At 40.7% G+C, this 26,339-nt stretch overlaps 1 protein-coding gene across 5 annotated transcripts in view; it reads left to right on the forward strand.

The window, feature by feature from the left end:
- FNDC3B (fibronectin type III domain containing 3B) overlaps positions 1 to 26,339 on the forward strand; it is a 341,048-nt gene that overhangs the window by 48,412 nt on the left and 266,297 nt on the right. For 3 of the 5 annotated variants that reach the window (XM_034999034.1, XM_034999006.1, XM_034999012.1), the window contains exon 2: positions 25,221 to 25,359. In XM_034999034.1, the coding sequence (XP_034854925.1) occupies positions 25,249 to 25,359 (111 nt within the window). In that variant the 5' untranslated portion in view covers positions 25,221 to 25,248. Of the gene's footprint in view, positions 1 to 21,125; positions 22,256 to 25,220; positions 25,360 to 26,339 lie in introns of those variants that run through there. The other 2 variants (XM_034999017.1, XM_034999024.1) reach the window with 2 other exon arrangements.

Here is a 26,339-nt window from a genome sequence, read left to right on the forward strand (position 1 = left end):
GTACCATTATTAGGTGCGGTCATCTTTTCCTTGCACTGTTGCTCTTTCCTGTTACTAACTTAGGTAAGACTTTTCTTCTCTGAGAGCCTCAGTGGTTGCCTGGTTTGGGACTTTGCAGATAGAGGCTGGTGGGGGTGGGGGATGGGAGGGGAAGGCGGGAGGAGGATAATGAACAGTTTGGAATTTGATAAGCAAGAGTTGGTGTATGTGTGAGTGGTGTGGTAAAGAGCTTATAAGTTGGTTGAGTTTCCTTTATAAACCCTAAGTAGAAAATATGTTCAGAAATTTGAAGTGATTGGAGAGGCGCAAGAAACCTTACCCTTCCATTAATCAGTGGTGTGACCTCTCAAAAATAAGGGACGGATTAGATACTCTTGAAGGTGCGGCTGATTTAAAAACAAACTTAAAAAAAATTTCATTGCAAATTTTTAAATGCTGAGGTTGCATTTTCGAAATGCACCTCAGTGTACGTTGTAACATGCTAGAAGGGAAATCAAACCCTCATGGTAGAAAAAAGTGCTGATGCAAAAATATGATTTGGAATCTGGTATTTGCCAGGGGCTACAAGATTTAAACAGTTCTGTATTTGTGACCTTCTTATACGACGTGAAGGCTGCAGGAGAATTTGAAGTTGTAGGGCAGACCTTATTCAGAGATCTTCAGGACACAGTTCACTATAGCAAGAAATGGTAGTCTAGTATATACCACTTCTGCCTTCGGATCTTGAAGTTTTTAACATTCATCAACCAGCCACTCAGTTTCAGAGTAAGTAATGAGAAGCTGAGCACCAGAGAAGTGCTTGCCTCATCTTGTTCCTGGAAAAGCCAGCAGCCTAAAAATGCTTGTCATTCAAGGTGTGACCCGAATGAGTGTTGTACAGCTATTGTAATTTTTCTTTAAAGATATGTGGCTAAACAAAGTACTTTCTAGGGAAGATTTCTTTTAAGTAGACCTTTACTTATGACTTATCCGAAATTGGGGAGACTGCTGTCTGAACAGAATTTAGAATTAGGAGGGAATGGGAGATGACCTTGTCCAGCCACACCATGTTGCAGATAGACGTAGGCTCCGAGAAGCCCAAGTTACACAGCTGGCATATGTAAGAGAACTTGAATTAAATCCAGATCTTCGGATTGCCACCCAGATCCTGTTCTTCATATCATGTAGGTGTCAGGCAATGTGTCCTGTGCTAGAATTTCTCGTGAAATCCTTAAAAAATGGGAAGATAATCTACATACAGCAAATTACACAGATCTGCATCTTCATAAGTATATTTTGATATGTAATCTTTTTTTGTAAAAAGTAAAAGTATGATCTTATTATTTGTGTTGACAGCATTCTCTTAGGATATGTGTGATATTTAAAACAATTAGCTTGTACAGAAGGTATAAAAAAAGTAGTATTTTTGGGCGCCTGGGTGTCTCAGTCGGTTGAGCGACTGCCTTCGGCTCAGGTCATGATCCCAGGGTCCTGGGATTGAGTCCCTCATCGGGCTCCCTGCTCTGCGGGGAGCCTGCTTCTCCCTCTCCCACTCCCCCTGCTTGTGTTCCCTCTCTCGCTGTGTCTCTCTGTCAAATAAATAATAATAATAAAAAAAGTAGTATTTTTACTCATTTATCCAGCAGTTAGACTTTTAAGATATATAGACATTGGCCAAATAATATTTGGGGTTCTGGTTTAAGTGATAGGGAAATAAGCTTTCTTATGGACTGAGTAGGGATTGGGAGAGAAGTGATTTGTCTTAGTGTTGAATTTCATGGAATTCGCTTTGAATAAATAGTATTATCAGTGCTGTGAGTTATTTAATTTTTGTTTTTTTTTTTTAAGATTTTACTTATTTGACGGGGAGAGAGAGAGTGAGCACACAAGCAGAGGGAGCAGCAGAGGGAGAGGGAGAAGTAGGCTCCCTGCTGACTGAGCAGGGAGCCCGATGTGGGGCTCAATCCCAGGACCTTGGGATCATGACCTGAGCCGAAGGCAGACTCTTAACTGACTGAGCCACCCAGGCACCCCTAAGTTATTATTTTTTAAAGATTTTTATTTTTAAGTAATCTCTACACCCACCATGGGGCTCAAACTCAGTACCCTGAGATCAAAAGTTGCATGTTCTATGGACGGAGCCAGCCAGGTGCCCCTTAGTGCTGTGAGTTTTTTAAACTCACAGTGAGTAACTAATCTCTGTAGGACTTCGCAAAGTAAAAATTAGCTCTGGACAAATGATTTCTTTTATTATTAATTCTTATTTCTGAATGAAGTTTATTAATCAAGAATATGCAAAAACATCTTTTAGAATGTATGTTGTAGGAGTATAATAAAGAATTTGGGGCAGGATGTTTTACCACAGGGTTTTCTTAACCCCTGGGGGAAAAAACGGTAAGAATTTATTAGGGTGAGGAAATTTCCTCCGTGAGTGTTGGAAACAGTGTGATGTGGTACAGCTGTCTGCAGATGTTTGGAGGATTCCCACGGGATGGTCAGTCCTGAGTCGTCATCAGTTGATTGAAGGTAGGGGCTAGCCGGCAACATACACCACCCGCAAGTTGAATGTCAGCTTTGTTAAGCCTTCAGCAGTATGATTTTAGATTGTAATTTCAATCAGCAATATTGTAATACCTTTGACAGAGGATTTGGGAACCCTAAAAAGAGAAGATTCCAATCAGGTTGTCTTGGAAAGATCAAGGACATGGAGGTTTGAAAATCTCACTCACCATTCATTATTACTGAGAATGTAGCTCAGTTACATAGTTAGCCAAGTGTGCAAAGCCGGATTTCCAGCGTCTGCACAGTGCCAGGTGTGTAAGATACCCAGGAAGTGTTTGAACAGCCGTCGGAATGAATTTCCAGATCTGTCCACTCAACTTGTTATGACTCCAATCACACATATGATTTCCACATATATCATTCATTTGTAGGAGTGCTCTGGTTGTGATTTGTTAAATGAGTTGAGTGGGTGTGTTTAATCCTAAATCTTTTTTTTTTATAGTTATAAACCTTTTTTGTTGAAGTATAATTAACAATGTTTAATATTAGTTTAGGTGTACAACATAATGATTCAACTATTGTATACATTACTCAGTGCTCACCATGGTAAGTGTGGTCAGCATCTGTCACCAAATGTTTTTATAATCTTGTTGACTATATACCCTATGCTGTACTTTTCATCTCTGCGACTTATTTTGTAATTGGAAGTTTGTACCTCTTAATCCCCTGACCTATTTCATCCATCTTCCCACCCACCAATCTGCAATCTTAATTATTAGACGTTGCTTAACATTTTAAAAAGTCAGTCACTTTTGAATGATTAGATATTAATATGGTCTTTGAAATGTTGAAGGAATTAGAGTCGGAGACAGGCGACTTTGTTGCTGCTTCTTGCCCCGCACCAAAAGTACCTCCTCTTTTCTGCCCCCGCAGTTCTTGATCTGCCGAGAACACCTAAGTGGGGAGGGTCTGTGGTGCTTTTTCTAACCAGTGGGTAGCAAATACGTGACATGCGCCGCCCCCCCCGCTCCCCCTTAACCTCAGGGCCTTGGCAGCCTTCTCTCATTACCACTGAACCTGTGCAGTGAATCTTTCTCAACACTGTTCTCTAGGCAGGCACCAAATTAATTGGATGGGCACGTGAGAAGAACCCTAGGGCTCCCACCAAACACACGGTAGGGGACTGGAGAAGGGTCTGTGCCTAGGAGCAGAGAAAGAGTTCTTGGTAGAATCCGGATACTCCAGGTGTCCTGATTCTCCGGGGTAGTATTTATCGTCACTTTGCTCTCTCGTGTAGCAGGATAAGGTTATGAATATAAATTGATACCCTTACTTAGGGTCCAGCTCACAAAACTAAAACGAAATCATTCTTTACCTTGTTTGATCTGGGTACTGAAGATAAGGTGGGCAAATTTCATTTTTTCATCCCAGTCATCTCTTCATTCTCTATGAAGAGTTTGAAAAATAATTTAGCAAAATTAGGCTGGGATTGGGGAACTGGGGAGCAGGAGTAGAATAGAATACAACTTCTGAAGTACTTGGGAAAATATGTTTTAAGTAGCAGCTGTTAGAGGTACAAGTGTATCTTATCTGTTAAGTAGAGCAGGTAGGGGTTCCACTTGGCAGTGCTGTTGAAAGGTTTAGCTGCGTTTGAATTTGCTGTTGCAGATGCTTCTTATATATTTAGATGGCCTTTCCTCAATTAATTTGAATTACCAAGGTTTTACTGTATATAATATTAAAATGTATAAAAGACAGTCCAATCTGAAGAAATGGATATTTTCTCTTAATTTGCAAACATCTGAAAAATATTAGAAATTACAGAAGTCAGATATTTTGTAGATTTATTTATTCTTTTTAAAGATTTTATTAATTTTTTTTTTTTAAGATTTTGTTTATTTGACAGACAGAGACACAGCGAGAGAGGGAACACAAGCAGGGAGAGTGGGAGGGGGAGAAGCAGGCTTCCCGCGGAGCGGGGAGCCCAATGTGGGGCTCCATCCCAGGACCCTGGGATCATGACCGGAGCCGAAGGCAGACACTTAATGACTGAGCCACCCAGGCGCCCCTAAAGATTTTATTAATTTGACAGGGGGAGAGAGAGAGCGAGATAGAGCACAAGCATGGGGAGCGGCAGGCAGAGGGAGGGGGAGAAGCAGGCTCCCCGCTGAGCAGGACCCTGGGAACATGACCTGAGCCAAAGGCAGACACTTAACCAACTGAGCCACCCAGGCGCCCCTATTTTGTAGATTTAGAAATGGGCATTGTAATATCGAGCACTCTGTAATTTCCTGGTCTGGGAGAGAGAGAGTGTGTGTGTATGCATGTGTGTGTGTCCCTGTGTATTTGTTTTGGAGCATCTTGGAGTTCAGCTTTACAAAGTTAACTTTGTCACTACAGTTGCTGGAAATATAAGAATGCATATCTGTACCTATAACATGTGATTCAAAAGTTATTAGCTTCTTCAAAAAGTTGGCTTTTCGTAGTAGGCAGTGTCTTTTTTTTTTTTTTTTTTTTTTAAAGATTTTTATTTATTTATTTGACAGAGAGAGACACAGTGAGAGCAGGAACGCAAGCAAGGGGAGTGGGAGAGGGAGAAGCAGGCTTTCCGCGGAGCTGGGAGCCCAATGTGGGGCTCGATCCCAGGACTGTGGGATCATGACCTGAGCCGAAGGCAGACGCTTAACAACTGAGCCACCCAGGTGCCCCAAGGCAGTGTCTTTTGACACACATTTTCATGTGGAATTTGTATTTATTCATCTTGACAAGAGTAGTCACTGAAGAGCAGTTTTCAGAATTGTGTTGCTTCCAGTAATATTACCCGAGCGCTCTGGCATTTTACTGGCCTTACGTTGTATGGGGGTGGGCGGCGGGTAGAGGGCTGTAATGAATGTCTGTAGCCCGCCTCAGAGTAAGATTGCAGATCGCTCACAAGATGGGCCAGCTGTCTTTGTTCATTTTGTGCCATGGAGTGTACCTCTAACCTTAACCACTTTCTCTGAAATGCTGTCTTCAAGCCATCATTACTGGCAGAAAAACCAACACGTTACAGGTGTTTTTGATACTGGTTGGTAGTGTTGGACAAGAAGAACAGCAAATACCCTATGTCAGACAAAAGCAGTACGGAAATTAGAGGTCTCCCCACACAAAAGATCTGTATGGATACCTCAGCAAACCCAGAAGTCTGTGAATAGCCTGCAGCTACAGGAGTTACTTCTTAGGTATCCAGGAACTCATCACATAGCTGAGCGCTTTCCATATGCCACACCCTATCCTGGTATCCTGAGGACCCTTTAACAGGTATGCTTTCTCTAGCCTGTAAAAAAAAAAAAAAAAAGGCTCAAGTTATTTAACGTATCCATGCATTAAATTAAGTAGGGGGGAAAAGTTGCACAAGACACATTATTTGGATGTAACAAGGAAATGGAATGGAAGAAAGTCTGCTTGTCTGGAATTTTTCTGGAGTCTCTCCTCAGAGATGCTCAAGCTATCAGATGTGGAAGAAAGTCTAGTAGTCAGTCACACTTGTTTCACACTTGAGGATATGAATGCCCAAAGGGTTCTCAGTAGAGGTCATTGTGAACTGGAGTAATTTTGAGGTAGCTTTAAGTAGCAGATAAGGCCCAGACAGAATGGTTGGATCTCCCAGGAGGAGGAGAGTAATAACAAGAGCAGAGGTTCAGTGGTTGTATGCTCCCTGGAGAGTCACAGGTTAGAAGGAATGGTTGTGCAGGCAGAGTGGGAAATACATTTATATGGGGTGGGTGACTAGAGTGGTTGTATCAGGCCTGAGACACATTTTTGAGGTGCGGAATCTACAAAGTCTATATATATGGTGTTGGGGAAAAAGCTAAGGCCATGTTAACTTCACCGCCTTTTATGACTTTTCTGGGGTGGTTAGTAAAAATGCGCATCCTCTGCCCTTGTTCTGAGGCAAGATATCCAGGCCTCCCTCCAGAGATTCTGCTCCGTGGTGGAATTGAGGGATCTGTATTTTTAAACAGTTTTATTGAGGTATAATTCACATACCATAACGTTTACTCATTTAAAATGTAAAATTCAATATTCTAAAGCATATTCACAGGATTATACAACCATCGCCACTATCAGATTCCAGAACATTTTTGTACCTTCTAGAAGAAACCTTGTCCTACCAGTTCCCTGTCACTCCCGACTCCACCCCCGCACCCAGCCAGCCACCAATCTACTCTCTGTCTCTAGAAGTTCACCTCTTCTGGACATTTCGTATAAAGGAAATCATTCAATATATGTGGCCTTTTGCGACTGGCCTTTTTCACGTAGTGTATTCTTTTTTTTTTTTTAGCCCACAAAAATGTTTTTTTTTGCAGGGGGGGAAGCAGAGAATTGTAATCTGGATGAAGCAAACTATGGCAAAACCATAGGCAAGCCCCTGGGCAAGTACTATTTTTAAGGTTTATGTTGTAGCATGTATCAGTACCTCATTTCTTTTTACCACCAAAGAATATTCCAATGTATGGTTGTACTCCATTTTATTTACTCTAAAGTTGACAGATGTTTGGGTGGTTTCTGCTCGGTTGGCACTTATGAATAATGCTGCTGCAGACCTTTGTAAGGAAGCTACATTCCTTAGCAAGTGCCCCACTTGATTTGGTCACAGAGTTCCTGCTTCATACTTGGAGAAGCACTGATCTGAGCGGTGAGTGCTGTGGATCAGCTTCTCCCACAGTATGAAGTCGCTCATTCCACATCTCCTACGAGTGCTTCTCCAGACTCTGCTGGAAGAATCACTGGTTTTGAGCGAGTAGTGACTTTGTGCAAGTGATGTCCCAGAAATGAATTACGTGGTCTTCATGTGCCAGGTAGAATGGATGGAAGGGGGGCCACAGAGAGAAGGTAGGCAGGGTAAGTTGGTTTCAGAGGTTTCCAGAAATCTAGAAGTGATTTAATTCCTGAACGAGGGTGCTGTTGCTTGTGGTGGTAATGGAAAGGAAGGGTCAGGGAGAACCTACTTCCAACAAAGGAAGAATCCTTTTAATGGTGGTTTAAAAATAATCAACAATTTATGTTTTTCACTGACTCAGACACAGTTCTGTCTAATTCTGACCTTATCTATTCCTGTCATCCTGTTATTCCGAAGAACTGTATTTTTACTGACTGGGAGAGGAAATCCTGGGATCACTAACTGAAGGATATAGTGTAATAAAAAAAAAAAAATTGGGTTGTGATACTTTCAAGCCTCTGGTCTGTTAGAGATGTTTAGATATTGTACAAGTCTGAGTCAGAACTGAACTTTTCAAGGTTCCGTTTTCGACTTAGAATTCTCTGATCTATCTGGAAACTGAAAATAGCTTCTAGGAGGTTCACAGTCCTGAGCATCAAGCTGGTCTGCCCAGCTGTGCCTAGAGTGAAGGGGAAAGAAACCACACCTGTGAGCTATTGCAGAGCTTTAGAATATGGGCCTCTTAAAACCAGTGGCCCTGATCAGGAAGTCATAGAGGTGTGTTTTGTATAATAGGATCGTCATTGGCCAGATATCCATTATCCGTTTCTCATTCTTCATTAGATTCTTTGACAAATATAGTGAGATAACCCCTAAGATGCTCTTTGTTCTCTATATAACCCCCCCCAACAAAAGCATCATTAAAAAAAAAAAATCAGAACATGTTGATAAAACTTCATCCTACCTTCTCACCATAATCACTGTGAACAGTTGAGGGTATATTCTTTGATTTTTTTTTTCTATGTGAAAAATAAACATATTCCTAGTTTTGAACAAATAAGACCATGGCATAAACCTTTTATTTACCATGTGATTCCCTTATGTTGTTATTTCCCTATAAACAGTGGGTTGTGAACATCTTCCTTTGTTAACAGATCCATTTGTAGGATTTAAAATTAGTCTTCTGTTGTATAGATGAGATAGTTTCCAATTTTTCACTCTTCTATGCTGTGATACATGTGTTCAGACTTGTGACTATTTTATGTCACATCAGAGTGTTTGCCAGTTTGAGTCTCTGTTAATAATTTTCCTGGCATCACTACACCTAGATGCTCAGGGATAAGTGTTTCAGGACATAGTGCTATTGACCTTGATTCCTGGTAAATACATTCTGCTGAGAGGGTAGGGTCAAAGTTCTGAAGGGAGTGTTACGAACAGTTAACTTAAAACATCCTACAGCTCTTAGGAGGTAGAGAATAAAACTTTACTTTTTAGAAACTTATATGTATATAAACATGGGAACGAATTGAATTTATAGTAATTCTTGGGGATCATTCACTTCCTGATTCTAGTTAAATACTTGTACACAATCTGAGAGTATTATGTCATTATGACCTGATACCTTCTAGAAAGAAGTTATACGTCTGGCCGTGCACTGGGTTAGGTGCATGTTGGGCATATGGGTTAAATATGTTTCCCCTCCCCTGTCTTTCTGCCAAGGTCCCTAGAAGAGGATTTTGCTACCATCTTTGAAAATGTGAGTTTTTAGGAACCAGTTCTTGCTTATTTTTTAAGTTGTCAGTGTCATCGTTATGATCATTAAGTATCCAATAAAAAATAGGCAGATTGCTCTGTACTGTGTAGATTGCAGCCCTCTGTATAAATTTCATGTGGATAGAGAAAACTGAAATGAAACATCACCATTTAGCAGTGGAGGTTTCTTGGCGATAGGATTATGAAGAATCACAACTTTTCTTCCTGCTTTTCTGTATTTCCAGAATCCTAGAGTGAACATGTGTTATATGTTATAATATATGGGGATGAGGGAATGAAAATATGGGACAAATATTTTTAGAAGGTTTCACATGAGGGAGGGTGCGGTGGCGAGAACCCACAAAGATAGGACTGGGTAGTTACTTTTCCATCAAGAAGGAGGCCTGCCAACCCTGAGGGAGCTCTCTGACTCCACCCTGTACTTTTCAGAGCCAGGGTTTGGGAAATCCTTTGTGCTAGTTAAGGACTAGCATAGTTAGCACAGCTAAGTAAGTATGTAACAGATTTCTATTATTAGTTTATCTTTGCTCAGTCTCATTTGATTGACAGAGAGTTCTCCACCCAGAAGGTTTGATTTATTTTGGCAGTTGGAAGAGGATTTTTTTGGAGGGCTTGTTATCTAAAAAAAGTAAGGCTGGGGAACCTGTCTTTTCCCTACTCCCTTTAAAAACAAAACAAAACAAAAAAAACTGTTTGGGTTGGTCCTGGTGAGCATGCCTAATCTGGGGATTAAGCAGCAAGCATGACCTGAGGGCTGGTTTTGTAAATGTTACCAAATCTGTTACTTAACCGGAGATGTTCTTCCATTGTTGTGTCCCACAGTTAAGGTTGAATGGTGGGAACCAGTTCTGCCAGACTTGGATAAACCCTTATCCTTCAGGTCTTCACTTTGTGTTGGGCAGTGGTTTGAAAGTATTTTCATTACAAAAATGTAAACCATCACCTGGAGCAAAATAAATGGAAATATACCATGTTTCTAAAAGTTAACTTTTATCATTATAAAAATTACAGTTGCTCATTGTAGGATACTTTAAAATACAGAACTCATCATTTCATTATTTGGGGTTAACCAGTGTTAATAGTTTGAGTCTTTCTAAACAGATGTTACATATATGTTCTGACTAGCTACATTTCACTAAATGTTGTGTCGTGAGCATTTCCTCTGGGTTTTCTGGCTTACTTCTGTTTTGTAAAAGTGATTTCCTGTGGCTAGTAAGTGGTATTATTTATGGTTGGCATGGGTGCAGATACCTTTTATTTTTCCGGTGGCTTCCTTAAGTATTACACTTCTAATGAATCCAGGTATGTGTTAATTGTGATATTTTTTGTTGCTGGGCCCAAACTGATAGATTATTATGCTGATCATGGAGTTCAGTCCTTTAATTAGAGAAATTAGAAAAACAATCCGGAAGAGTTGTCCTTTGCCCAATATCATTAAATTATTTAATGGTCTAAAAATATTACTGTAGGAAACAGCTGTTACCTCTCTTTTAGGTTGAGAAACTGGGGCATTGAGAATTTAATGAACACATTTTTGAAAGAACCAGGTTGTGTTTTTTACACACTTAAGTAGGGAGGAAAGAGAGTTAGCAGTAGTTCAGTAGTTTAGTATTGAATTGACAAAGTCTATATATTAACTGTATTTTTCAGCCCCCATTTGGTGGATTTGATGGCATATGTAAGTGGTCACCATTATTCCCTCACGTATTTGTATAGAAGCCGTTACTGATGAGATGTTGACCATGCCTGCTTTTCTGTGAGGCATTAAATAATTATTTTTTCCTTTGCAGTTAAAAAAAAAAAAAAGGTCAGTATGTAAGGAAGCATAATTTTAAGCGGAGATAATGAAGCAATTTTTGAAGTTTTGATACTTTATATTGCATATTCAGTACAAACACTTCATAGGACTTTGAAAAGCAGTAGATTCTTGGAGTATTTTACAGTGTATTTGAGAAAAAATTGTTATGGCTATATATTATTATATTATATATATATTATTTATTTATTTTCTTTTTTTTTTAAAAGATTTTATTTATTTATTTGACAGAGACAGAGACAGCGAGAGCAGGAACACAAGCAGGGGGAGTGGGAGAGGGAGAAGCAGGCTTCCTGCTGAGCCGGGAGCCCGATGCGGGACTCCATCCCAGGACCCTGGGATCATGACCTGAGCCGAAGGCAGTCGCCCAACCGACTGAGCCACCCAGGCGCCCTATATATATATATATATATATATTTTAAACAAAGTGATGTCCTGAGAGATTAGCTAGAAAAATGAAATGGAATTTGTGACAGTTTCAAAGAACTCAGGGCAGTGGTTGTGGCCAACACTCGCTTTGTTGACCCTGGAGTGTAAGCAGTCAGGGCCTGTGAACATGGCATTCACAGTGGTTCACCGACCTGCTGCCTTGGAAAAGTTCTCTTTGGAACAACCAGAGGTGCTCTGAGCAGGGCCTGCTTCCTGTGTGAGTACCTATTGTGGAGCCCTCCGTTGAATGGGAGGTCGGTGAGAAGTGGTTTCCCACCAGCACACAATGCCTCCTCTCGGCAATGTAAATACACATTCCACATGGGGTCAGGCTACCAGTGACTGGCCAGAAGGCCCTTGCAAAGAAAGAGATTTTGGAGTTCCATTTATTTATAGTGGCCAGTGGGAAATTAATATGCCTGTTAAATCTATTTTTAAAAATAAAAGGGAAGTCTCTAATCTGGTATTGTTTGTTGAATACAAATCAGTTAGCTGTGCCACATTTTAATTTTGCTAATTTGTTGCTCTAGGAGAGGAATTCACTGTCTTGCTGACTTGTCTATATTTGAAACTTGAGTTTCTTGTTTTAAGAGTTCTACTTAGGCCACAGAAAACTTTTTTTGGATTCTTTGATGGAGGACGTAATAGGCAATGGCAAAAGAAAATAAGTTAGTGACCCTAGAAAATACTAGATCAAGTTGTCTCTGGGTTTTGAGTGGGCTCATTGAGCAGTAAGTGAAGGTCTAGAGATCAAAGTAGGTACGATTCTTACTTGGGAACGGCAACATAAATTTTTTGTGTCTTTATTCCTTGGACTTGATTTTTTTTTAACCATTTAAACTTTTATTAATAAAACAAAACTAAACTCAAGGCAGCTGCTTTGTTCTTGCATCTTACCTGACCATATACCAGAGAAGTGATTTTTGATGAGGACTTAGGTGAGAACTGTGAATATATAGGTTCCATCAAAAGTGGGTTATTGCAATCTATAATAAAGTTAGGTAAATGAAATTAAAAAGAGAACAGATTAAATATTAAAAATCACAGAAATCGCTCCCTCAAATATCGGGGGCCTCCTTTAACAGTCTTCAGTGTAGCTCATTTGCAGTCATAAAAAATGTATCAAGATCAGTCATTATTGCACCAGCCCCAAAGGAAAACTGAGGGAACTCATGGGTAATTTTCACAGCTCCATTGTAAAGTCCAAGATCACAAGGATGGTTATCTTCTTTAAACTGGACTTAAGACGCACCCATAATGGTTGCCTTGGCCATTATTCTTCAACTACTTCCACAGTTCCAGAGATTTCTTCAAGGTGTTCCATCAACTCAGTGGTCCCAGATTTTCCTTCTCCATATGAAAGAATAAACATTTTTCCAGTAGGATATATCTCTTCAGCCTCCCTATGAAGCAGACCAGCCTGTCAATGAACTAAGCTGGCATGCTGGCATGGATGCATGACCTGGGCAACTCCATCACCTCCACTATGATTGTGGTGCCAGTTGATCACTCGCTTTGAATGCGGGCATGAGTCTGACCATAGATGTTGAATGGGAGTCCCATCTAGTGGGCCTGGATTTATTGGAGTCAGGTCCCACCCTGTTCCTGAACTCTAGTTTTGCTGACCGTCCCCGCAGGGGAGGACCTGGCCCTCAACATCCATTTTCTTATCCCTCCAGCCTACTGCTCCTACTTCCTTCGAGATCTTACCAAATGAATTTGTTTCACCAAAGTGCTTTAAAGAGTGAAACGTAAAGTCCTGGAGAGAAAAATCCATGATAGAATTTGGAGAGCTTTTCATTTGCATTAATATTTTTTTTGTTCAGATTTTGTCAGGTGGATTGTGGATGTACAGAATATAAAATAGGGACTGCAATCTTTGTCTACTAGAGAGTGAATTTAAATTTTTCTTCTTTAAGCAACTTAGTTTGGTTCATTGGTTCTCAAAGTGTGGTGTGGGGGGACCCTTGGGCATTCCTAAGACCCTTTTGTGAGGTTCGTGAAGTTATAACTATTAATAACCCTAAAATGTTGTCTTTTTCATTCTCCGTGCTTCTGAGTTCTTCAGTCACCTTAATGGAAACATTTTCTGGTGTGTCTTTCATGCATTCTCATATGGGGAAGTATGAAAATTGGAGAACACGGGTTTTGTGTCAGAGTTGAAATTTAAGATTATTTTGTTGGAAAAATTTTGAAGTCTGTTAACAGATTCAGATTTAGAATTTGTATGATTTCAGCATAAAGGTATCTTGCACAGAGCAGAACCTAGATACGTATTCATTAAATAAATGAATGCAGCCCCTCACATTTTCTTAACAAATTATATTAGTATAATTAATGATGTCCTCATTATTGACAGGGAGTGTTTAGAATGTAGGCAAGCACCGTACATTCAAGCATTTAGATTCATCCATTTGCACATAAACCGTGTGTATACACCAGTCATTATTTTCAACTATTAAAACCAGCCTCCTTAATGCTCTGTGGTATGTGACAGGTTTTTTTTTTCTTTTCTTGAAAAGAAGAAAATTTTTTTTCTAAAGAATTCCACATTTTTATAGTTTAAAAGTTAGGATGATTTAATAATGTGGTTTACATACATTATCTTATTAAAATTTTATAGTAATGGGCTAATCTGAAATAGTGAGTAAATGTTCTCTACTAGGAGCCTTTGCACCTGCTAATTTGTTTCTTTGCAAGTTTTGTCATTTCATGTGAATTCTCTGTTTCAGTACATTATAAGCTCTAAGAAACACCTGGTGTTTGCTTTGTGTTTAGTCACATTAAGTGAAATACAAAGCTGCTTATGAGAAGGTCATCAATTGTAGTGATTCTTCAAGCAATAACACCATGCTTATAAACTGATTTTCAGTGTATCATATACTGTTCACTCATTGACACCCACTCCCTTCCCCACAGAGGTGGAGAAAAGAATCATATTTAAAAATAGATATATATTTGAACCAATGTCCACAGTTAGTAATGAAATGTCAGAAATCTTTGAAATACATATTTAAGTATAAATCAGACAAAACATCAATGATCTTAAGGGTGCAGATTGTTTTCCTTATAACGGATGTTAGATGACCTCTATATGAGTAAACAAAACTGAGTTTGTAAAATAAACATGGTTGAATTCTCTATGAGCTGATGAAAGCAATAATTTTAGTATCCTCCTGACTGATCAGAAATGAAGATTGAGGTGTAGGGGGCATGTTTTGAAGAACATGAATTGAAGAAATTCATCTTCTGGAACACTTAAGACTAGAAAAGAGGCCACAGCTGGGAAACCAAATTTAGACCCTGGAGCTTATCTCAGATGAAAGGTTGTGTAGAGCACCGAGGTCTGCTGACTTTGTGTTGTTTCATCAGAAGTGTCCAGTGTGGATTTCGTTTTCGTTACTGAATATAACGTTTCACTGTAATGCTGTTTAACCCCATGCCTGTATTTCTAGAATCCGAGGATTCTAGTTCAGTGCCTGGCATATAGTGGGCACTCAATAAATATTTGTTCCAACAATGGATGATAATTTTTGTTCTGGTCCTTTGGTTTGATGCTATTTTAGAAGGTATCTTTCAACTAAGTCCTTTTGAGATAATCGAAAATAATACAATCTTGAAACCCTTGGTAGCAAAGGCCTTGTTCTAGCAGCCTCCCCAATAACTCGCTAAGCTGCCTTTTTCCTTTGTGAAGTAATTTTGCTTTTGTATTTAGTCATGGTACATCTCCTTAAAAATCCCCATGGAGGATATCCCTTTGGGAGTTTAAAATCTGGTTTATGCAGGGTTTATTTTCCTCCCAGGTTAATTTCTAACCATCCAGACTACATGATGATACAATTAGCTTAACCTTTCTTAAGCTACTTTAAAAAGGTTCTAAAAATTGTTAAACCTGCACCTGGGTAAGGATACACGAAAAACTCGGAGTTGCCATTGCGTAGGGGAGCAGTGGCCTGGATAGGAGAGAAATGTACTTCTATCAGGTTTCTTTGAAAGTTTTTGAATTTTGTATCATGTGCTTGTTCAATTTAAAAAAAAGGGGGGGGCAGGAAAGAGAGAGTTGTCACACAGGTAGCCTATTAGTTGCAGGTGCACAACAGTGACTCAACAATGATGTACATGATCACGTTTTATTGAATTTTTAAAACCACTGACTTATGAATTCTTCGTCAGCCTTTCCACTTTTGTGTTGGTTGTGAGACTCTTGAATGTCATCAGCAGCTGGCTAAGAGAGCAAGGACTCCTTACGGTCACTTTCTATTTGAGTCTCCTTGGGCCAATTACTCGATGGTGGGTTCAGCTGTAAAAGGGGAACGCTGCCTGCGTCGGGTGAACGGCGTGAGGCTGGATGAGCTTTAGTGTGCAGGTGCTTCAAACAGTGCCTTTGCCCCACCCAGCTGAAGGAAGAGCTTCGGAGCTCTTCTCACTCTTCCAGAAGCAGTCCGTCAGTTGGTGCTCATAACACACATTTTCCCCCAAATAAAGGGTGTTAGGCGTGGCTGCTCGGTACTCAGTGGTTGTACGAAAGGGACTTTAATTCATGATACGAATCTAAAAACAGTAATAGTACATATTGGGTTCTTTTAAAGGGGAATCTAGAAGTTGTGTTAAGGAGCCCTTACTACGGGGCGCCTGGGTGGCTCAGTTGGTTGGGCGACTGCCTTCGGCTCAGGTCATGATCCTGGAGTCCCGGGATCGAGTCCCGCATCGGGCTCCCCGCTCGGCGGGGAGTCTGCTTCTCCCTCTGACCCTCCTCCCTCTCATGTGCTCGCTCTCATTCTCGCTCTCTCAAATAAATAAATAAATAAATCTTAAAAAAAAAAAAAAAAAAAAGCCCTTACTACGGATGAAGAGACGGAGACATGGAGAGCCTGAGCAGGAATACTTGGCATCACAGAGCACACACAGCGCTGTGGGGGTTCCGGGCAGATGGCCGTGCCCGAGGGCTGGGTGAGGGGTGAGATTCTGGGTCTGGGAAGGAGTACGTGTCTTCTGACTTCCCCCTCATCTCTTCCTACCTTCTCCTGCAGCTGGGAAGAAGATGGGGGCAGGGGTGGCAAGGCCTCGAACTGGAGGGGGCTTGAGGAATGACCTTTCCATTCTTGGACTGGAGTTTTCCAGACTTCTTCAATGTCCTACAGAAAAGGATCTAAAGAAACAGCCACACAAGTCCAGATGTCATTGAAAATACATATTTTCAGTTATTCTCATCCATGGATAAAGTCTGCGGGACAATTAGCTTGGATATATGTACAGATGAGTGCTCATAGCTTTGGAATGTTTCCTTGTAGGTGCTAGACTGTCATCCTTGGGATGTCACATTTATTGTGCTGAGTGTAGCTGGAGTCGAGGTGTTCTAATAAAAATGTCTATAATTACCCCTGTAAACGTCTTTAAACATCATTTAGAAACAATGAACAAAGCAAACAAACATTTGGTAAACTTTTTTTGGTAGATGGGGCCCCCTTTCCTTTTAGTTAATATTTGCAGAACCGAGTTGTTACTTAGGCATGGACGTGGATCTCAGGTCCAGAGTTTGTAAATATACAGTGACGTAATTTTTTTTTTTCCTTCAGGTTTTAGGTTTCCTTAAAGATTTGGGGTATCTTGGGAGGGGGGTGCCATGGAGGCAATATTTCTGGAGAATTATAAAAGTAGCCTCAGATTACTATAATGTTTACATGTAATCCTTAGATATATAGACTCCTCCCCCCCGCTGAAAACAGTGCCTTCTGTATAGTAATTTTGAGTTCAGACATGGCTGTGTCTTGCCGTTTAAGCAGAGGCAAATTAAAAGCACACCACAAAAGCATCTAGGTCTTCTTGAAGGCAGGACCTATATATACATTAGATTACTTGGCACCCCTCCTTGTTCCCCAGATCACCGTGGACAATTCTTTTTTACTTGTTGCATAAACCATTATTTATTTTAATCTAGGGTGGTGGTGGTGGTGGTGGTGGTGGTTTTCATCTAAACTTGATTTCACAAGATTTCTTTGTGGATTTAAACACTGCACCTAAATATCCTGTGTTTATAATTGGAGGCAAAAGGCAAGGGTGTTTTTAAGGTTGAGAACTTTTTTAGACAACTGTGATTAAACTTCGCTAATGAACCCATATCAGACAAGAAGACAAATTCCAGACAATTTGTGCCTCAACCAACCAGCTGGGTGCATACCTCCAGGTACTGCTCATGTCTCAAGAGGTTTTTCTGCATGAACAGTTATCACCACTCCTTCTTTCATTCAAGTGGCAAGCCATGGCAAGAGTCTTTCTTCCACAGCTGTGTGGAACTCAGCTGTAAAATTAGATTTCATTGGCATACAAACACAGTGATTACCATCACTATTTGCTCAATACATTCTTTTTCCAACATCTTACTTAGATTCTTCCTCTCTTTTATGCATAAGGCTCAGGTTCTACTTTTATTACGAGTAAGAGTAACTCTAGGTTTTTAGAGTTTCGTGTAAACCTCTCCTAGCTTGAGTTTAATCTGTATTAAGTCAGCCGTGGTGTTTGAAACATGGTCTGTTAAGACCAGAAAGGAACCTTAAAGGCTAATCTATAACTTTTTGTCGTTTTATAAAAGAAGAAGTGAGGTTCAGAGTAAATGGGCAAACCCTGGATTAGAACTCAGATTCTGCAATACCCAATCTTGGGGTCGCTCTACTATATGCTATTTACCATAACACACTGGTCCTTTGAACTCTTGATTGCGGAGGGCCTGTGAAAATTTCTGATAAAAATCCTTAGACCCTCTCCATATCCTCTCTCCCTCACCCACAATCTAATTTGATTTATTAAAAAGCAAAGGGGAATGTTTGCCTGTACCCAAGTACCGTCCCAGCCCACAGAGTACGGGAGAGGTGAGTGCAAGAAAAAGTCCTCGGGACCACCCCAGCTTTCTTGTGTCCAGGTTCATAAATGGCCACATGCTAATCTGCCTGGGCAGAGCCAGGCGGGGGGCGGGGGGGGGGGCACACTGGTTTCATGTTGCTGGGAAAGGGAAAGCAAAGCTCTGCTCTTGTAGTCACAGGGAAGTGGCAAAAACAGATGTGTGTTGGTTGATGAGCAGTTTTTTCTCCATTTCAGAGGTAAAGATGATTGTACAGTGTTTGTTTTGTTTGAATCCTTTCTTTCCCCTATTGTTGCTGTTGTCGTTTCCATAGTTATTAGAAAGCTGTTTCTAGTCTTGCTCAGAAGGCAAGAAATGAGCACCATTTTCAGAGTTTCTAGGTCTTAAAATACCAGTCAAGGGGTTTACCTTTTAAAACCAGCGCGGAGCAGTAAGGAAAGAGTTTTTTCTGATGAGGAAAATAAAATAGCAAAGGGTACTGTGACATCACATTAGTTGTAGGAATGTGTACAGCTAACTTTGTTTCCTTCCCTCCCCTCATTTCTCCAGCTCTCTCCTCCTCCCTCTTTGTCTTTCTAAATCTTGCTAATAAAGCTTACAAAGGGAGACCACACATGAGGAATTGTTAGTCTTTGTGACTGATGGCATACATGCATAAAGCCGTGGGTATGAGAGGAGGTTCATGAACCTAGTTGTTTCTTTTTTTTTCTATGCTCTATGATTCTCCGTCAAAATTTGACTTTTCTGTGTTTTTATTTGTTACTACAGCCATGGCACAAACAAGTGTACGTCAGCTGCACAAACATTTGTCATAATAAATTTTTATAAATTTTTATTAGACTTAGGTTTTATATTGGAAGCCATTTAGAAACTTGTACTCATTCATAAAGCATTAGCTGCCTGATAGTTACATTGTTTTAAAAGAGAATACAGTAATTTCTTAGTAACCTCTCAAACCCCTTTGCCCCAAACACAACCCAGCAAAGCAAAATCCCTGGCTTCTGTGATTCAGAAGTTTGTCCTATTATCGTTTTTGACTACTGCTCTTTTGTTCTGTTTTGTTGTTCTTGTTTTGCCTTTGCCACAGGAAAAAAGTTTTTTTTTCTTATTACTATTACATAAATTGCTAGAACATTTCTCTGGTATGTTTATGACAATTTTCTGAAACCAGGCCTGCAATAGATTCTCACTATTAGAAGTCAACTGGTACTTTATTTTTTTAAAGATTTTATTTATTTATTTGACAGAGACACAGCGAGAGAGGGAACACAAGCAGGGGGAGTGGGAGAGGGAGAAGCAGGCTTCCCACGGAGCAGGGAGCCCGATGCGGGGCTCGATCCCAGGACTCCAGGATCATGACCTGAGCCGAAGGCAGTCGCTTAACCAACTGAGCCACCCAGGCGCCCCTCAAGCTTTGATTTACCACTGTGTCCGTGATGGTATTTTTCTCAGGCTGTAGAACAAACATGTTGCAAGCCAGTGTTTACATGCGGTTCAGATTATGTGCATGTGATTGGTTACTCTGTGTTTTATAGGAAAAGATACAAACTTTATGGAATCACAGTTATCTTTAGTGGTATGAATTTTGAAGATTATTTATTAATATTTATTAGATGATTTATTTGCCCAATTGCTTTATAAGAGGTTCCTGTAATTGATGGGTTTCCATCAATTTCCCTTTCATCAGGGAACCCATTTGGTTTCTGAAAGTGCATTTTGAATTGCAGAATGGAAGCAGAAAGTTAACACTGATGGTGTACAGTCTTCTTATTTGTTCCTTTACTGCGTCTGCTTATTTGGACACTTCCCTGGGATAGTCTGGAAGTCATTCAAAAGCCACATTAGAGGGTAGGTGAAGTGAGTTTGGGAGCCCGTGCCTCTGCCCGACTTAAATTTATCCCCTCCTTTTCCTGCAGCTGGGCTGGCTCCTTCCGTCCTGATGGTTATACTTTGTTCCTTTTGGTGTTGTTACGTTTCTTTTTCTCTTGTCATCTGAAACTAATTTGGGTACCGTACTGCTGATTCACATCTTGAATTAATGTAAGGAAATTTGGGTCATTGGCCCACGGAGTGAGGGACCGGGACATTTTGTTACTACTTTGAAGGCCAGGTCCACCAACTTAGAACTCTCCCAGCAGTGATTAGGGCTTTGGTGTTTTCAAGTCAGAAAAGCTTCCTAGTATATTGTTGCTTTCTCTGGCCTTTGGAAATGGATCTCTGGTTCTCTCCTCAGAATCAGGTTTTTCATGAATTTGGCCAGTATGTTTCTTGGTATAGGCTGGGGCCAAAATACCGTGGAAAACCTTTTTAGACTTGGAGTGGGGGAAGCAACATAAGAGGAAAAAGTAATAAGCCAGTTGCCTAGAGTAATGTAAAAACTGAAGACCTTTTGTAATATTCTTTTAAAGTCAGGTGTTCTTTAAAAGCTTTGGGGCATATTTGGACAGAGTTAAAGGTCTTACTAACAGTGAGGATCTGTTCTTTTTGTTTCTCAGATTGCCCAGCCCCCACCCCTGCCGTTAGCTGGGGAGGGGCTTCTTCCCTTAATTCTGGGCCTTGCTAGCAGGTAATGAAAGTGGCAAACGACTGGCTGTCATAGGAGAGGGAGAAGGTAACCACAAGTGCTCACGTGGCGTCCCTCTCCTGTCAGTCAAAAGACTACAGCTGGCTGGGCATGAAGCACTTGTGGTTTTAGTGTTAGGATGTGTGGTTAGGGGGAGAGGTGGGGAGGCCTGTGGTTGTCACCAAATTCTTTGAAATGGAAGTATGGGTAAGAACACAATGAAGAAAAGGAGCGAAACCTTGGAGCTCTGTGAAGGAAAAAAAAAATTCAGAGGATTAGAAAAAAGCGTTGTAGCAAGGGTCATCTATTTTCCATTTTTTTTTTTTAAAGATTTTATTTATTTATTCATGAGAGAGAGAGAGAGGCAGAGGGAGAAGCAGACTTCCCGCAGAGCGGGGAGCCCGATGTGGGACTCGATCCCAGGACTCCGGGACCATGACCCGAGCCGAAGGCAGACGCCCAACCATCTGAGCCACCCAGGTGCCCTATTTTCCATTTTTTAATCCGTATTAGTTTTGCAGCACATTTTTATTCTTCATGTGTGAAGGGTAGTGGTCTAAAGAATGGGGTCCTTGCAAGGGGGACAATGTGAATGTGGCACAGCCTTGAATAAAATACCCGAGGTCTGGGACCCATTTGGCCAGCTCAGATACACATCTGTCTAGGGGACAAGGAACCCACACCAGGAAAATAAGTGTTTTGTCAGGGTGGTTTCTCCTGAGGCTTTCTGACTACAATAAAAAACAGAGCTCAGTTTTCTGGAGGTTACCCATTTGGCCATTCAGCTTCTCTTAGAGCTGATAATAAGCAAGTGATCAAGGAAGATGGTTGAAGGCACATAAGCGAGCTTCAGTGACCCCGCAGGGACCGTTCCTCTTCTGTGTGTGTACATGACTAGCGATCTGGCCTCTTAGGCCAAGGAAGATGTAAGACAGCAAATTTAGGATATGGTCCTGAAATGCGAGGGGGGTGTGGTTTGCAGTATTGCCTAGAGAGAAATAGGGAAAAACCAACAATTACATATAAGATCTCAAAGAAGGGGTGAATTTCTCTGGATATGTAAGGTCAGAATGCTTCAGTAAGTCCTTAACACATCACCTTGTGACTGAACACAGGATTGTTGGGAACAATGACCCCACATCCCTAAGAAAAAAAATGTTATGGCCAGCATGCCCTACAATGAGGGAGATGTGCCCTTTCTATCCACAGTCATTACAAATAAAGTAAGTTTTGTTCCTTAAAGTTAACTGGATAATAAGGCTTCCACATTTATTGCTTCATCTGTGGCGCTAAATTGTATTCCATGATCATTTTAAGGGACAACTTGGCTGGCATTTGCCTTGCTAAATAGCTGGGCATTATCTTGCTTACAGATAATGTACTTACTTTTTTCATTATATCTTTTGCATTCCAGGCAAATGAAACTATTCTCTGTATGGGCATAGAGCCTAGAAAGGGGAATTTAAATATTGCTGGCTGCATGTACCACCCCATCTAGGTGAATCTTTTACCTGATACTTGAGATAAAGTCTGGTTTACCTCTGATAAAACTCTTCAGGATTAGAAAACAGGGCTTGGATTTTAGCAGGCCAGTGGCCTAAGGACAAGAGGATCAACAGCTTCGGTTATGGAGAGGTGAGGCTCCGTGCTAGGGTTCACAGTGGCTTTTATTCACTTTATTCATTCTTCAGTTTCCTCCATGATTAACAGTATGGTTGAGTTTAGACATTAGGAGTGTGTGATGTTTATAAATTCTCACTGATTGCTGTCTGAGTGATTGTCACATAGTTGACTTTCTTTTAAGTACGGTTCCCTCTGTCTTCCCTTCCCGGCTCCCCTCCCAATAATCCGCAAAAGCCACTATACATCTCTGAGGTAGATAGTCTATTGTAGCAGGGGGGAGAAAAAAAAGGATTCGGGCACCTTTTTTCTTTATAGAATAGCTGCATTACCCGAGGTTGCCTGTACAGTTTTCAAAAGCAAATACAATTATAATTATCTCCTTGTGCCAGTGGACTTGGTTTCTTTGGGTATTTTTGTAACTCTGTATGGGCCCCCTGCTCTCCCATCCTACATCTCTCGGACCTTTGTAGGCCTTAGGTCTGTCCCCTTATCCCACAGTTGCAGAGCCTGGAGTTTATGGACCTGACATTTGTGCTTCAGACTGTTCTGTTAATAGCAAGTGCCATTGTTTAACTGGGCACCAACCAGAAGTTTTCTTAAATTGGAATTGTCACTGTTAGATACAGTGTTGGCATTGAGATATTCTTTGGTATTAGGGACGGGACCAGAAATGCCTGAATTTGGTTTCAGATTACGAATATCTCCTGCTACCCAGTACCTGCAGTTATCCCCAGGAGACTGTGAGAAATAGGAATAAAATAGCACTGGTTAATTGGATTTGAGTCTCAAACCCCAATACTGAAAAATCAGGCAGCTGGGTTCGACCATATGGAGCATAAGGAGCTACAGCCCAGAGCAGGTCCTAAGGACCTCAGTCCTGTGCGCATCCCTCCCGCCCCCGTTCATTATTTACTCTTCTCTGGCCTCATGGAAGGACCTAGAGGCCGAAGGGACCTAGGGGCAAGCCCTGCAGTCGGTTTGCTCCTGCTGCCTCTTGGGGTGAGAAAAGAGAAGCAGGTTCCATCCTTGGGCTTGTGTCTCAGATGACAGCTGGGACTGCCCATGTGGCAAAGGGCTTTGGCCCCTCACTGCTTTCGCAGGGAAGGGAGAGAAGACAGAGCCATAATCTGCACCGCAATCTGCACCGCAGCCTCACCAGCAAAGTGCCTTGGAACTCTTCAGCTGGAAGAGAGTGCTGCTCATCCCAGAGGCTTTATACTCAGACCCCTGATGTAAATTACTGCCCTGTTTATCCGACCTGCAATTAGGAAGAAACATGAAATAAAACATTCCACTTAAAAACAAGCCTGTGTAATATCAGCAGTCTGGGGAGAGGAGCTGTCCTTTCCTCATCCACTGGAGGATTAAGTATATTAGAAATAAAATTGAAATGGACATCGGTTCTCCCTCATTTGACCTACTCAATCAAGCAGTGATGTCATGATAGTGCCAATGGAATTATCTTAGTTAATTTTACTGTGCAAAAATCTGTTTCCTTCATCAGGATAAACTGTTGGGCTTTGGGTTTTGTACTTTCATTTGCTTAGGAACTGAGTAATTGCCTCATAAAACAGCATGATGGTACTATTAACACTGAATTATAAGACCTGTTATTATAGAATGTGCTTCCCTAGTTGGGACAAGACTTCGTTGTTTGGTGCTTAAAATAATTAGTTTCTCCAAATGGGGTTATAATGAACAGTGTAAAATTTTACCTTTTTAAAATAAAAGAAGTTTACAGTCTCTTGGGTGGCTTTTATGCATCATTTGATACTTCCAGGGAAGGAGTTTCTTTTGGGTGGGCTTGCCGGAGAGGGAAATAAATTTAATGTTCAGAGTGGAGGGGGTTAAGAATGAGAAAAATATTTTATTTCTGTCACACCTGAGACAAATTTGAGACCATCATTAAAGGATTTGTTCCACTGTTTTGCCTGATTTGGATATTGGGATTCCCAATTGGGGATCAGATATCCTTGACTTGATATTTGGGGGGACGTCATTATGAGTGATAAATATGTATGTCCGTTTGTTTCTGAATGGATTGAAAATGTGTGTTTGTTTTGTCTTCTTTGCCCATGATATTAAACTTTATGTGCCATAAATTTTTAGGCATAAGTGAAGGATATGTAAATGCTTCTTAACACGTTACAATTTAAACAGGAATTTGTTGTTATTTTCCCACTGTTGAATTGGAAAGCTTGTTTTTGGTAGCAAGTACCATTTTGGAATGACAGTGGGCTTTGTGCTGTCTTGAATAGTTGTATGAAAATCATTTATTCTGTGGAAGCAAGGTGGTCTGCCTTTTAGCCCTACTCTGCACAAGGTGCCATGGGTTCTGTCTGAGAGACAGGGAAGTTCAAGATCTGCACAGTGATAAGGACATAAATGCACAGAAGGTTAAATTCAATTCAAGGAAATGACGAGAGAGAGAGATAATTAGAACATGATTAATTACCAAATTAGTGGCAGGGTCAGAAATTGCAACAATTGCAGTATAACCTCTGTTAACTTACTTGGATTAACTGCTTATGAACAGTATTTTGATCCTAACGAAAGGGAACACCTGTTTTTATAGGTCATCCTCTTTGGCCTTATTTTCTGTAATTAAAGATAATGATACCACCAGTGTTTGTTTGACACTTGACCTTCTTACAGTACTGTCTCCTTTTAGCCCCAGAAAGATCCCTGGAGGAGGGTAGTTACTATTATTCATGTATTTAAAAAATTTAAATGACAAAGTCTAGGTCTGGGAGGTTATGTTTACATGGCTGCTTGGAGACTCAAGTCAGTGGTCTCCTAGTTCAAGCCATTTCCTTGCTTTGGCTTTACCCCTCCTTGGGGCCTGGCACAGTAACGTAGGATTAGAATAACTTGATTTTCAGCTGATTTCATGATGGTGCACTTAAATTGCTGATGTTGTTATTGGTGACTGTTTGGGATCCTGGGTCCTTTTTAAAAAATGGTGGTTCTTTTGCAGGAAGCCAGTTGAGGGCAGTTCTCCATGAATGTACGTCACAATGATGATGACCGACCAAATCCCTCTGGAACTACCGCCATTGCTGAACGGAGAGGTAGCCATGATGCCCCACTTGGTGAATGGGGATGCAGCTCAGCAGGTTGGTGTGGTAAGAGGGACATTTAAGTCAAACTGTTTAAGTGGGAACCATTTATCCGGTCATTGTTCTAGTTTGAGATTCAAAGATCTGTGATTGTGAACATTCATAGTCCTAGAGGTAAGTGTTTGTGCTATACGACTGCTGTATGATTTTTAAAAAATATCCGATTATGGCTTCTGATAACAGCAAATCTTACCTCATTCAGTTGGTATTAACTGCTGAAGCATCAGGAAAATGTCTGATTTTTAAATGAATCATTTCAAAAATATGTACAAGTCTTTGGAATAAAATGTCTGTTGATTCATGTCCTGTATTGTGCTTGACTGGTTGGCCTGGTTGTCCAGAGCAGAACACTCAGAGGGCGGGTCAGGGTTTGATCTCACGCTGGGGGTGACTGACCTCAGCGAGATGCCCAGGTCCACGAGAACCCACCCTGGCTTCCAAACGTAGAGCCTGCCGCTTGCAAAGTGGCGGTACTTATTCTCTGTAAAACTTCTCCGTCAGTATTACTGAATATCACAAAATAGAAAAGATATTTCTGAACTCATTCACGTAGCACTTGGGAAGAAATTTAAATGGTTACATAAAGCTTTAAAAAATTATTAGGTGAACTGTTTTGATAACAGATTTTCATATGACTGCAAACACCGGGTTTGCTCAGTCTTCTACTAAATAAATATCCTTTTGTCTTTGCGCAGTTCTTTAGGAGCATAAAGGTAAAAGTCTTTGTCTTATGAAAAGTAGAATTGGGAATAATTTCGTGAAAAATCTTTGCTCAAACTCTATCAATAATTCAAATATGTTAATCAGCCATTTATTTGATGTCCGTATGTGCTTGCTTTCCCTCCCCACAATCTGTCATAGTATGTGAACACCCTTTATCCATCACAGTCCATTCATACTTTGCCTCTATTGGATATTACTTTGCTGGCTAATTTATTTATATTACTTTCTTGTGCTTTAGAATATCTAATGGATGT

This window comes from Mirounga leonina, unplaced genomic scaffold, assembly GCF_011800145.1.
Source record: "Mirounga leonina isolate KUSES-001 unplaced genomic scaffold, KU_Mleo_1.0 Mir_115, whole genome shotgun sequence".
Taxonomy (NCBI): Eukaryota; Metazoa; Chordata; class Mammalia; order Carnivora; family Phocidae; genus Mirounga; species Mirounga leonina.